Source organism: Etheostoma spectabile, chromosome 22 (assembly GCF_008692095.1).
Source record: "Etheostoma spectabile isolate EspeVRDwgs_2016 chromosome 22, UIUC_Espe_1.0, whole genome shotgun sequence".
NCBI classification, from domain to species: domain Eukaryota; kingdom Metazoa; phylum Chordata; class Actinopteri; order Perciformes; family Percidae; genus Etheostoma; species Etheostoma spectabile.
Window position 1 is genome coordinate 9,159,141 of NC_045754.1, and position 14,491 is coordinate 9,173,631.

Below are 14,491 nucleotides of genomic sequence, written 5' to 3' on the forward strand. Positions count from 1 at the left end.
CACACCTGAGTTGTTTTGCTCGTTGCTGTGACATGGATCCTCAGTAATTTTCCACTGACTACTTTTCAGAGCAGCCCCCCCCTGTAAATTGACAGTTTCAGATGTTAGACCCACAGAGAAGTTTGTTTGTTCTCCACAGAAAAGACAGTTTACCTCAATCTCACTGGGACTCTGACAGTCTACAACAACCGGAACAACTTTAAGTCGAGTTCTTAACAGTTAGACACTAGCGGTTACTTTGGCTTTATCTTCATTTAGTGAGAGCATACTCTACAGCTGTTTTCAAAATCCCCTCATTCACTCTGACTTCCGTCAGGAGATGCGCCTGTCACTACCCGATGTGGTCGAGTGCAGAGTGAGCCACTTTGCGACAAGTAGCCTACAAGATGCTATCAAGAGACTTTTGTAATGTTAGTACAGTAACGTTAGCAATCAAACAATCATAGAAAGCTAAAACTTTTTTTAAATGCTTTCCATCTCTGTTATTGTTTGTAATGAGAAAAGTTTGTTATTCATGGATTTCCAAGTTTCAGTATGACACGTTATGCCAAAAACCATTTGAATTTCAGCATGCACGACTCAAATCTGCACTCGACTACATTGGGTAGTGACAGCACCTGTTGTTTGTGTGACGGAGGTGGGCGAGCCCAGCATCATGTAAACCAACAAATAACAAAAATAATTCTACTACGTCCCTGAACTAACGAGCACTCAGGACAATAGTAAAAGGATGTACATATGTTGCATGTTCCATTTCCACTGGTAAGAAACAAAAGCCCGCACACTTTCCTTTTCAGTTTTCGTGGTGATCTGCTTCTTCTTCTCTCCGGGAAAACACGTCTGCGCTGCATTGTGGTATGGGGAGTAAAATGTAGGCTACATTGTATTTGCGCTCAAATTAGCTGTGCATTGTGGGTATTTTAGTGGACTACATATGAATGACATTACCGTGAGAATTCGAACACCACTACAAAACGCCAAACACACAGTATATAGTGCACTATTTCAGTGATAGGGAACGGTTTTCGGTTAACACAGCTTATATTATCTAAAAATAGAAAAAAAATGGGATGTTTGTGCATTTGCAAATGTAGGAATAGTTAAAGTTGGGCATAGCCAGGATTTTAGAAACACAGGGGCCAAAGTCCTTCCAAACACACAATCCTCCAAATACTAATTCAGTTAAAGTTATAATCCTTAAAATTTCAGTCCTGGTCGACTTGTGACACCCATGGTTACTGATGCTAACAGCAAACACTCTTTGTGCAGCTACTGTTAGAAATATAACAAAGAGCAAGTGTACATTTACAGTACAGCAGCCAGTGTACAAAATTAGCACCATGCTTTAGTCAAATGCTGGGGTATGGCTGGTAGACTTGCTTCACTTACCAGCCAAAAATCCACCAGCCAATCTATTATAGCTCATAAAAATATGAACATTCACTAGCCACACTGGTGGGGGAAAAAAAGTTTAATTTTGAACCCTGCAGCCAACACACATTACATGCATTGTTTAGTAAATAATCAGTCAATAATTGACCTTTTCCAATCGTGTTTGAGCAACAGCGGTCTGATTTCATGCTGCACTCGGCGCAAGAAGTTTTCCGTTCCACAGGTTTCATAGCTTGATGAGGAGTTGGATTGTGCAGCCTGTCGCCGCATCAAACAGCTCACTGTGGCTGCTAGCTCTTGTTCCATTACTCCCTGCAAAAAATTTCAAGTGATTTGCAGTCAAAAAATAGCAAAAATGACAGTGTCTTAATTTGTCTTAATGAACAATCCCAGTTAGGACTAACCTCTGTGAAAACCACATCACGTTTCCTGTGGCTTCTCAACAACAAGCCATTCTGTGCTTTTAATTTGAAGCAGCAGCAGTAGGAAGTGTTGGGTTGCATTAACAGCCATGATGTGGTGTTAGGAGAGCGGACAGTAAACAATGAGGCTGAGATCAATAGATAAAACTATAATCACTAACTCTGGTTATTACTGCATTGTTTTCTGTAAATCCCTCATACATAGGTAGTAATTCGGAATAAAGGCCGGATATGATGGACCGCGCCATTACTGCTCTTATAAAACCCACTAAAGCATATAGAGAGATAATTACCGAAGTAATGCAGAAGAAATGTCTCTGCTTGCATAAATGGGCTGAATTTTTGTTGGCCCATAAAATAACCACCATGTGTTGGTTTTTGAATTGTGTAATGTAAAGTTAAAACAATGTTGCTAAAAGAAATCAGAGAAGAAAAAAAGTACAGAGAAGAAAAATACAAAACAATACAGTGGACATGAGCTCTTGACCTCAATTCTAAATACTGCCTGTTTGGACTGTATTTGATTTTCCAGAATGCTAAAAGTTCAATATGGCTGCTGCAGGAATGAGCTCTAGAGGATGCTTGTCTCACTTGACCTCCCTCTCAGAACTCTTCCTCGGATTTGCAACAGTCTGAACATCACTTCCCCCTGCAGTCCTCTCCAACTTTCACTGACGACAAGGACAGATGGATGCTGCTGTTTGACTGACGGCTCCCTCAGAGTCTCACGGACCTGGACAACTACACATTGTGCTACGCTGGCATTTGCTGTGAATAAGATGACTATTTAATTCAGAAATGACGGGTCAGGTCACACATTTATTGTATTGCTTGTGTAGCTGCACTGATGTAAGAGTTCCCATTGTAGAATCTGTTGCTATTTCTGCCACATTTGTGTATTATGAACATCACCAGGATATGAGAAGATTATCAAGCCTGTTTGTTGCAGGGTTTTTCAATACTGAGGGCTACAAGGGAAACTACAGGAATTGTTGGGTCTTTGTAAATTATACAGTGTGTTTCTAGACCTAATCTACCTGTAAAGTGTCTTGAGATAATCTTGTTATTTGATACTATAATAAAATTGAATTGTATTGAATTGAATTGAAACATATTGGGGTTGGTAATACTGAAGTTTGCCAACCGCTAATCATCAGCCAGAGTTCAAGGCAGATGAACTGACCAGTGGTTGACCTTGTTCCAACACAGACCACGTCCAGAATGAAGAGAAACTACGCTCAGGCTCTGGACAAATTTGGCAGCAACTTCATAAGCCGGGACAACTCCGACCTGGAACGGTTTGTCAGTTTTCCTCCCTCACCAAGGAGCTGTCTGCCCTACTGAAGAACCTGGTGAGTTCACATTGTTGTGTGGTGCCTCATGAAGAAAGGACAGAAAATTCTCAATGTGAGCATGTTAACATGCTGACGTACTTCACCTAACTTCTATAAATGGTTTAGGATTTGGGTTTAGTTTGTGGAGAAGTGAAGAGGTTATTAATGGAAAATTTCTCACAAATGTAATGATAATTGTGTATGTGCCTACAGGTCATCCCTGTCTATCCTTTTAAAACTACAAAATTTGCTTATGCAGTCAGACTGACTGCAGCTATATCTTCCTCGAACCTTTGTAAATTTCCCTTGTCGAGGCTCTTATCTGCCTTCCGTGGATTTCCTTGACGTTTCTGTTGATAATGTGCCCTGTTTGAATCCTGTGAGTGATTGTTGTTGGAAGACGAGTCGGTCCCCCCCCTCTCTCCCTCTCTTCCTGTGTGGTGACAACGAGATTAGACTCCATAAATACGCTTGGCAGCACCAGGAACAACTCTGTGGGTGTGTGTGTGGGTGTGTGTGGTGTGTGTGGGTGTGTGTGGTGTGTGTGTGTGTGTGTGGGTGTGTGTGTGTGTGTGTGTGTGTGTGTGTGTGTGTGTGTGTGTGTGTGTTGTGTGTGGGTGTGTGTGTGTGTGGTTGTGGTGTGTGTGTGGTCCATAAACCTTCCAAATCACCCACCTGTTGGCGATACCTGCATATTGAGGAAAGTGAAGTTATCCCCACTCTTCGTCTCCTCTTTTCTATCTCTTGACTCTTGTTTTTCATTTTTAGTGTTTTATGAGTGAATTTTTTAGACTTCAATACTGTGCCCCAAGGGCTGCTGGTATGTTGTGCACTACAAATGAAATTGATGAATAGTGCTTGTCCTAGATGTCCTACATGTGTTATCGGCTTAAATTAAAGGTTTTATACACTAATTTTTCCACGTGTGGCCAGCTTTTCATCATATTTCTTAGAGGTTATTATTTTTGTGAGTGGGGGTTTCGGCACAACTTCACATATCCAAGTTTCATGGAGAGTGTGATGATCCTGATGATTGCCATGAGTCAAAGGACCTCAGTTTTAAAATAAAGTTGTTCTGCATACTACAAGTGTTGCTGCAGTTTTGACCTTTTTGAGAATCGTATACTAAAAGACATGCTTCCAGGATGGGCTGTTAGAGACACCGGCAGCCAGCCAGTTGAGGATTGATTCTGACTTCGGCCATATGCAAGAAGGCACTTAAGAAGCACATTAGCGCCCATTAAGCGTTGTTTACTTCCTTGACTGCTGCTGTGTGTCTGTGTAGACTTGGCTAACAACAACAGGGACTTAAATGCTTAGTACTGTGTGTACATGACCTTGCTGATCTTAATGGTTTGAGCGCTGAGCATAACTGTAGCAACCCGAGCTGTTGGCAACAAGCTTTTGCTATTCTTCAATAGACTACTTTGCACTTTGCTTTATTGTTGCGGATTTCTTTAGTCAGCAGCGGCAAAATGTGTTGCAATGCAACCGTAGGGGAAAGGATAGGCTGTAATTATGCTAGATTTTTGTTATGTCAACAAATCCCACAAATAGATTATAAAAAATAAAAATAACAATGTCTTAGTCCATCTCTAAGTGGTTTCCCTTCCTTGTCTATGTTACCCAAACCAAGTACATTCATTCACACCAAAGACGTAATTCTTAAAGATCTAGTTATTATTTTTAAACCTGTCAAATGACATATCATCCAGGGTAATGATGTGGATCATGATGTGTTTTTTTGTCAGCTAGCCTCAGCTGTTTTCATTTGAAAACCTGCTTATATGTACTATGTTTTTCTTGTGAAAACGGCTACATTTTAACCTCCTGTGCTCTGTGACCTCTTACAGCTCCAGAGCCTCAGCACAATGTGATCTTTACCCTGGACTCGCTGCTGAAGGGCGATTTGAAAGGCGTGAAAGGGGTAAGATTTACTGTAAAACAGTTTCTCTTCCTGAAATTTTTTCTTTCTCTCGACTCTTCCGCACCCCCCCCCCCACACTATTGCAAGACTCTGCAGCGGGACAGGGAAAATAGATGCCCGTCAGCACAATCTCCATTCTCTCTATTACCTCTGTATGTTGAGTGTAAGCGAGAAGAGACCACAGAGACGGGGGAGAGCTCTGTTTAAAAGCTCACACTGTAAATCTTGAAGAAGTAAACAGTCTTGAGGCGAGTGGCGAGTAACTGGGTCATGAACCGTTGATGTTTGCCGTCCAAGGAGGGCGGGGTCGCTCGCTGGCTGTCCGGGCATAAATTGTGAGGAGTGAGGCATTTGTTGGAACTCTGGTAGCGTTCCAACTCTGCAAATACATCGTGCTGGGGTGACCTCTTTGTAGTTTGCTGATGCTTGTCCTCCTGTGTTTCTGCAGGACATAAAGAAGCCCTTCGACAAAGCATGGAAAGACTACGAGGCCAAGTTGTAAGTGGATAATTAGCCTAATTAGTCTCGTCATTATAGAGTACTGAATAATGGATCAAACACTGCTTATAATAGGCCGCAATATTGTTTGCACACACATTATTAAAAACAGACAAGGTCAGTAATAGTCCTTTACTCTGTGTCAGTACAAAGATCGAGAAGGAGAAACGAGAACACGCCAAGCAACATGGGATGATCCGCACTGAGATCACGGGGCTGAGACGCCGAGGAAATGGAGAAGGAGCGGCGTCTCTTCCAACTCCAGATGTGCGAGGTACATTGCAAAATGAAGCTACAGTATTAGGACATTTTTTGGTTAGCTTCTCAGCAGTGATCAAGCACCAGAGCACAGGCCCAGCACTTATCCCCACAACACAGCTTTGTGTGGTCTTTATTTGGCTGTCTCATTGTAAACCACTTGTAATTGTAAAAATTACCTCCATATATGTTGTGGTAGGTTGTGGTCAGACAATAAAGCTCTCATTCATTTCAATGAGACAAGGGCTCTGGCAAGACAATTGAACCCTGCTAAACTTGTGCAGCAGCATGTGTAATATCATTGACATTGCACGCATGGATTATCATGTAAGCGGAGATTGCTTTCTTTTTTGGAAATTATGCTTTCATTTTTCTAGGCATTATTAGATAGTCAGGGTAGGGATATTATATAGATTTTCATCATGATAACCTTCTGGATTTGCGAAATGCTATATTATCATATTAAAACCACTATGTTGTGTTTTATGTGTCCGATAAGTCTTCAAATTCATGGGTCTGTCACCCAAAAACGCCCTTTGGATCATTATTCGTCTTTTCTCAAACCCAACAATCCCAACAAGGCTGCGCTATTTTTGGATTGAGCACCCACCTATTAAAATCCATATAACACCTATATATATATATATATAATATATATATATAATATATAATTAGGGCTGTCAAACGATAAACATTTTTTAGTTGATTAATCGCATAGTAATGGTGAGTTAACTCACGATTAATTGCATTTTTTAAATTCTATTTCAAATCCACTCCAATTGAAGTTAAATGAGATTACAAATGTAATGACACATTGTCATTCATACCAAATGTACTTAATAAGTAAAAACTAGACCAATTGAGCTCAACTTGCTGTGTCTTGAGTTCAGCAGTATTCGTGGGCTATGTTGAAGTGGCCAACACACTTGCGACATTTAGCAAGTGCACCGTCAATGCACTGTTTTGTAGAGACACTGTGACTGAGCGTTGAATACTATGAGCCGTGCATGGCAGGTGTTCAAATGGTAGCTGTTTCGAAGCTGCAATCAATTTCTAGCACTGTCTGTGTTAGCGTGCTCACTTTCTTTTCAATGTTCCACTGACCCGCCACATCCATAAAATGACTGCGCATACGTCAGCCATATGCCCTCAGTTCTCATTACAGTCAATGCATGTGAATGAGCTTCCACTCCTGATCGATGTAATGAGCTGTTACTCCAAGATAGCTATGATTACCTAGCGATGTCCAATAGTCACCAGTAAGCGCGACAGAAGCTGTGTTGTCCAAATTCGTAGCTAGTTTGCCTTCTCTGTGTCATACCACTCGTGTGTCCTGGACATGACTGTGGCCCTGGATGGCAACTCGTACGTGAGGTCACGGAGGCAATCCGGATAATATCACGGAGACCTTCGTCTTCCACTATATAAACTGGTCTGCATGCTGTGGCTATCCATTTAGCTTAGCTTGGGTCAGTTTCCTGGAGGGACGTATCCATCGATCTGCTTCTAAAACGGCTGTCAAGTGTAGTTTGTTGTACGTTACCAGAAGCAGAGCTTACGCTGGGATCCGTGTGCTTGGCTTGCAAGTGATACCTCAGACTGGATGTACTTCGGTGATAACTAAACTCAGCTCGACAAATGTACATATAACTTGTTTTGTCAAGTGTACTATCTGGCAAAGTTTTGAAAATAAACTTCCCATCCATTATCCCTTCTTTCTCCATAATTCAACTTCTGTGCTGATTTTTTTCAATCTGGCTGCCCACCCTTCTATGAGACTACCACTTGGCGGCACAGCTACTGTTCATCAGTGTCGCGCGCCCTGTGCAAACACCTCAATACGGGTCCTCAAGGGGTCAAAGACAACGTGCGTTAATTGCGCACATTTTTCTTAATCGAATTAATATATCATTGCGTTAACTCGTTATTATCGCGCTAATTTGACAGCCCTAATATATATATTTATATATCTAACTATCATGTGTGTGTGTGTGTGTGTGTGTGTGTGTGTGTGTGTGTGTGTGTGCGTGTGTGCGTAATATCTTCTTTACCAGCTTTATGAGTTGACTTTTTCTCTCTCTGATAATTTAAATAATTTATAGAGTATCTTTAACACTTTTTCAGCTCAACATGAAGGGATTACAGCAGCCAAAAGATGCCAAAAGTAGCAGTACCTACATGAATTCATCAACAAAGTTTATACAGCTGTCTGCCTCAACACTCTGCTCAAACTGGTTGTTACAATGATTGTATGTCAGTGGATATAATTTAGAAAATACAACAAACATCTCATGGCACGTGATATATAAATGTCGGATATTTGAGCAGCTCGTACTTTAAGTGTTTTCAGATGTTTCCTTGGATTTCTAAACTTGTTTGCATCTTGGCCTATTTGAGTTCTCTTTGGTATTATCGCTCAAAGACTAAGACTTAAAGTAATCTGACAGCTGGAATTAAGTGTAAAACAAATGTGAGTTCTTAATGTTCCCAAGAGAATCAGAACAAACTGTTAGAGCTCACTCTGCTTTGCCAAAACCCTCTCTAGTGGTGGGTGGTGACGCCTACGCCTTGTTCACTGTTTTATTCCGGAAGACTTTTTACTCAAATTACATAATGGACCAATGGCTGTTGCACTGCTGTTGCTTTTTTGAATTATTCACTTCAGAACTTGCTGCAGTCCTGCCCTGCCATGCGGATCTGCCCTCTTCTCACAGTGACTCAGAGGTTTTCCTTGCCCACATTTTCCACCTGTATTTTCTTATTCTGTTACAGACAGGTGTTTAATTAAAGGTGCAATATGTAATACTGACAGGTACTGTTTAAAATAGTTTCTACAGTACAAATTCTCTCTTCGTAATTTACAGTCCCCCGTCTTGGTTTGAAATAACTCAGCGTTGTCGGCTACGGCCGCTGAACACGCTACACATTGTAAACAGCCGTGGCCCGCTTGCCTGGTCCTCCGGTAACGATAGCAGTTTGCAGGGTTAGTATGGCGGCTTTAACCATGACTAGTTGAGATCACTATACTGGCTGTGTCTCAATTGTTTTTCCGAGTAACCAACTCGGATACTCTAGCTTCTATATAATTCAATGTGAGTACACAAATGTTGAAACGTAAAATGCCCGTTCCTTGTAGCCGTGATAAATTGGCCTGATGCTAATGCTTATCTGTTCAGGAGCAAATTAGACAACTCAGCGTCCTTTGGGGGCTCTAAGCTGTCTCCATCTTTGAAATACATCTCCAATATTTACCTATAGTTTTAACATCTCTGGTCACGCAACTGTTGGAGACATACTGTTATTTTTTTAGGTTGGGTAGACTAATCTACCTCCGTTCTTTTGTTTGCTTTCATGGCTGTACTAACGTTACAGCTGTAGCCACTGGGTTTGTGTTTTTACAGGCATATCTGGCAACTCAGCCTGGCTGTCAAACTGGGCAGTTGATAACATCACACAGGCCAAAACACAAACAGAAATTCCATCACGGAAATTTGAAAAGGAGAAAATACTGGCATTAGCATTGTTGTCATAAAAGAAAGTATTTCAACTTAGCATGTTTCCTTAATGTCTGATGATGCATTGGGGTCATTTTTGGATTTGTTACAGTAAATATATTACATATTGGACCTTAAATTCCGGTATATGTACATTGAATGTTTGCTATAAAGCGCTAAACATGAAACAAAGGGAATAGATAAGAATACAACAAAGCTCTGAGAGGCTGTTTTTATAAAAAACAGAGCTTTGAGCTTAGTGCTACCAACAGCATGCTAACATGCTCACATTGACTGATGAAATGTTGATGTTTAGCAGATATAATGTTTTCATCTTGGTTAAGCATGTTAGCATACAGTGAGGACTGCTGAGCTTTATGGTAATGTCTTAGTTTTTACCTCAGGTATTTGGTCACCAAAGACATTGCCCTCCTTAAAGCCACGTTAGTAGCATAGCTCAAAAGGGAATTCATCAAAGGTAATACAAGTACTCAAAGTATGAAGCTGCTGGCATCCAACATAAAGCCCTCATCTATTAATACTTTTTTAGCCCTCCCAGTGATAGCTCTTAGGTTGCCAATTGCTAAGTTTCTTGGTTGGCACTAGCAGAGCGTTTGAAGAAGGAAGCCAAATTTTTTGAAAACCCCTCCCAAATATGATCATATATAAATGATTATATAAAGGTATAGGGCAACATCATAAAAGTTTATAATAATAGATTTTGTCACAATTAATTGTCTCACTCAATCTATAACAACACGTTTACACATGTTGTTATAGATCTATAGATCGAGTAAGTTTTTCTGTAGTCTACAACTTGAGCCCCGTTTTCTTTAGGCTATGCTTTTTTAAATGTTGGCAAATTAGCACCATTAAAAGTATGCCAAATTAAGCAGTCCCTGTTTCCAGCGTACCCATTGATGTACAGACAGCTGTTACTGGATTATTTATATAATTTATATAAGAAAACTTTTATTTAGTTAGTAGGAGCTTTTTTTTTCTGTGATTCCTAAATGGATTTATGGATTTGTCCCACTGAATCTAAGAATATGTGTATGGAATATATGTTTTACCTACCATAACACCAGCATGCACCTCAGTATCTTTGCCTTATAACTCTCCCCCATAAAACTCTTCTACACCGTCTCACAGTTTGGAAATACCCCCCTGGTTTAATATCTGTAGAAGCTGTCTCTCCTTTTTATTGGAAACATGGCCAAAATCAAATCATTTAAGCAAGTCAGTTTCCTTTTCCTTTAGTATTCTAGTTGAAACATCAATTTAAAAGTTTTATCATGATTTCAGAAGATCTACTCGACAGTCATTGTATTATCCACTTTTGTAGCCTGCCTCCAGTTGATGCCGGATGCCTAAATGAGTTGTAGCTCCCACGCTATATTAACATTGGCTGCCTCAAGTCCATAGTTAATTTTACGTTTCTCGTCATCTGAAGAGCTTTGTCATGTCCATGCACTGATTTACAGGATGATGGATTTGTTGTGTCCTCATAGGACTGCATTCTGAACAGTGCCTATTGGTTGTTCCAGGGTAAAAACGTTAAATAAAAGCTCTTTGTGGTTTTGGTTACTTGTTACTTAACAAGCCTCACTGTAAATAGTAGTTAGATGACTCTGTGGTTTGAAGAATTCCCCCTAAACAAGCATTAAAGGGCTCTATTTTGAGAGCATAATTTACTTGTTTTTATACATACATGATGTGATAGTTTCAGACCAAGTGAAGTTCAGTGTTCAGGCCAAAAATAATTAATTTTGAAAGTATGCTTTACCAAGATATAAGAGTTGAAACCGTTACTATTGACCATAATATTAACCTTTTGAGTAATTTCTTTGTCAAAATGCCAAACATTCTCTGGTCCCAGCTTTTCATATGTGTAAATTTGCTTATTTTCTATTTTCTGTTTTCTACATATTTATTTTATATGTATGTCAGTGAACTGCATACCTTTTGGGTTCTGGAGTTTTAGGTGAACCCAAAAAATATTTTAGAAGACAACCAAGAAATACTTTCAGGCATTTTTAATTGAATTTTATGACATTTATTGAATAAAAATGTAACTCATTAATCAAGAAAATGGCTGGCAGACCAATAATAATGGAAATAATAGTCAGTTGCAGTCTTACAAGATAATTTATACCACAATGTAAAAATGATATGTACTGTTATAGAAGATTTTATCCATTTTGCATATGTAAAGCAGACCTAGTTTTGTGTTATGTAATTGACAAAGTTATGTGGTTTATCAGTATTTTCAGCTTGTTGTATGTCTACAAGGTGCTCTACCAATTAAAACGAGTCAAAATAATCACAAACATGAAAGATTTTCTAAAACAATAGTTGTCATGGCTTGAAATACCAGCGTAGCTGCTGCTGTTGTGTGTGGGACATTTGCTGCAGTCAGTGGTACAATATGTTCATCCCACTTAACCTAATTTCTCTCTGTGTGCGTGCATTCTCTCGCTCTCTCGCTCTCACGCTCTCGCTCGCTCTCTCTCTCGCTCGCTCTCCATGTTACTCAATCACCAGATTACAGGATGCTCTCACTCTCTCACCCTTTTCATCCCTACGTTGCCAGTGAAGGAGTGTGGAAAGGCAGGGCTCAGCAGGCGGCATTATGTCCTGCTCAGACGCGGCAGCAGTGCGAGCGATGCTGCTCATTCACACAAAAGAGTCCAAACACGCACATGCGGCCGCACTCTCCCAAACGCTGAACCCACACAGGGCTCAGACAAAATGTGGTTGATCTCCCATCCAACAGGCGCTGTCAGCCAGACAAAGGGACAACACATGCATGCATACACACGTATATGCACATACACATGCACTCATGCATATGCTAACACACATGCATCCACGCACATGATAGAAGGAGCAAATTGAAACTGCATGTTGGCGTCATAAGCTTCAGAAAGCTTTTGTGTAATAGATTAAATGTCTGCTGTGGGGCTGAAAGTGTTTTTTAGCTGTGACTCTTTAAATCTCTGTGGATTGGCATGTTGTTGGATTAGCTCAGATTATTTTTTATTCATTTGTTTGGTGGGAGCCCTGTCTGAAGACTCCTCGCTTGTTTGAATCCTCAGACACCCAGACTGAGCATACAGTCTACAAAGCACTTCCTCTGGAGGCTATTCTCTCCTTTTTTATGATGCTAATGTGAAATATTTTTCTTAATCTTTTTGAAACTTTATTTAGATCAAGGCAGACGGGATGGTATTTTCTCTTGTACTGCAAGTGTGTTAACCAGTCTGGTCCCCACTCCCACAGTGTCAAGGCAGCCTTGGCTCATACATCAAAGCCTTCATAGCTCACCCAGATGCGATTATCATAACTCAAAGTGTTCATATTCTAAATTTCCATAGCAAAGCAGAAGTCTTTATTCTCTGTATAACAGCTCTGTCACATTATACTGTATTAAGCAAAACTAAAATCCTTTAAATAGCCTGAATTTCAACTTGAACTTGAACTCTGCACCTCTCTTTGCTTTACAGTACCTCATCAAAGTAAATGAGATCAAGACCAAGAAAGGAGTGGACCTCCTCCAGAACCTGATTAAGTATTACCACGCACAGTGCAAGTAAGTACTACCCTAATCCCCCCGAACCCAAATGTGTGAAGCTCCCCTGTTGTGTGCATAACACCCACTGAGAAATGTATTTCAAAACACAAAATGGTTGCCCTTAATGTCAGTTATCTATCTTCTGTATGATTCACAGATCTTGAGGGTGCACAGTCATATTTATGGATCTCATAAATATGCACAGGTCATTATAGAGATATGTTCTGACAGCTGTGGGGTTTGGTGGGTAAATAAGTGGGCGCACTCTGTGCCAGAACCACAGCTCACAACGCCCTGTGACAAAATGACAAATTTTCTCTCAGCGTTGCTAGGTCCTGTCATAACACTAGGACCAAACAGTATACTTTCCTGTTTAATATGTTCAACCTGGGCCTTGAGGGATAGAAAAGCTGCAGTGGTGATGGATTACAAATAAAAAAGCAATCAGTGGAGAGCAAAGGGACAGGTGGTTGACTACTCACTAGTCTCGCTAGACCCTCCTCCAAAGCGCGCAGTCAGAGGGTCTGGCTTCTCCACATAGCATTCGGGGATGGGAGGAAAACGTGCTCTGGGTTAATGGCCTTTCTTTAAACCCATCACAATTGTGATGGACGGTGCTAAACTAAACTATTCCAGCTAGTTATCTCAATTTACCCCGCAAAGATCTCAGGAGCAGTCAACAATAATGCTCACAAATCCACCAAATTTAATATTCCAACAAAAAGACAGCGGAAGGAAACGGAAAATACATTTGGGGTAATTTCCTGCAGCACCGGAGAAATCCCAGAAGTGGAACGCGAAGGATAGACTAACTGCTTGATGTCCAAAAGAAGAAAACTATTTGTCTTAGTTTTTACCATCTGAACCAATTCATTTAACCAATTAAGAACGGAAATTAAAGGGAAATTTGAGCATTTGCCAGCCAGGCCCGGGGAAACTTTTGCAAGAACGAAATTGATCAGGATGAGATGCTTACTTACAGCTTTCCAAAAAACTTTAAAGTAACAGAAATCTTCTTAACCAGCAATCACTCAAGCTAAATCAAAAGTGAGCCACACCGTCCTGACTAGCATAATCAAATTGGCGTATACACATCAATGTGGCATGAAGGACAGCTGCCGGGTTTACCAGGATGTTGCTATGCAGTTTGCCACAACACCTAGAGGAATTTCCATTGGACTACCTTCTGTGCTTATTTGGAAAAAATATTTTTTTCTTCCAGGAGTCCATATTTCCCAAATTGCCCATAACAGAGGTGGTGACACACAAATAACAATATTGTGCAGTAAATGTGCAAAAAATCAGCCGGGGTGAATCTTGTCCTTACCTGCAGCATCAACGCTTTAACTATACTATACTATAATAACAGACAGGCTTTTTAGTAATCGACATGTAGCGCTGGATGGAGTGGGAGGAGAGATGGGGGATCCTCGATGCACAGATTAAAAGAAAACAGGCAGAGGAGAGATGTGACGAAGAAAATAATGAACAGCGGAAGGGAAAGGTGGGCAGGGGCTGGAGAGAGGGAGGTCATTAGTGGTGATTTGCAGCTGCAGCGCTGCATAGAGGTGTGTAACACTGACAGATCTGTG

General features: G+C 40.6%; 1 protein-coding gene across 8 annotated transcripts in view; it reads left to right on the top strand.

Annotated features, from left to right (window-relative positions):
- asap1b (ArfGAP with SH3 domain, ankyrin repeat and PH domain 1b) overlaps positions 1 to 14,491 on the top strand; it is a 75,449-nt gene that overhangs the window by 37,723 nt on the left and 23,235 nt on the right. For 7 of the 8 annotated variants that reach the window (XM_032503333.1, XM_032503337.1, XM_032503335.1 and 4 more), the window contains exon 7: positions 12,832 to 12,917. In XM_032503333.1, coding sequence (XP_032359224.1) covers positions 12,832 to 12,917 — 86 coding nt within the window. Of the gene's footprint in view, positions 1 to 5,000; positions 5,076 to 5,523; positions 5,574 to 5,719; positions 5,848 to 12,831; positions 12,918 to 14,491 lie in introns of those variants that run through there. The other variant, XM_032503340.1, reaches the window with a different exon arrangement.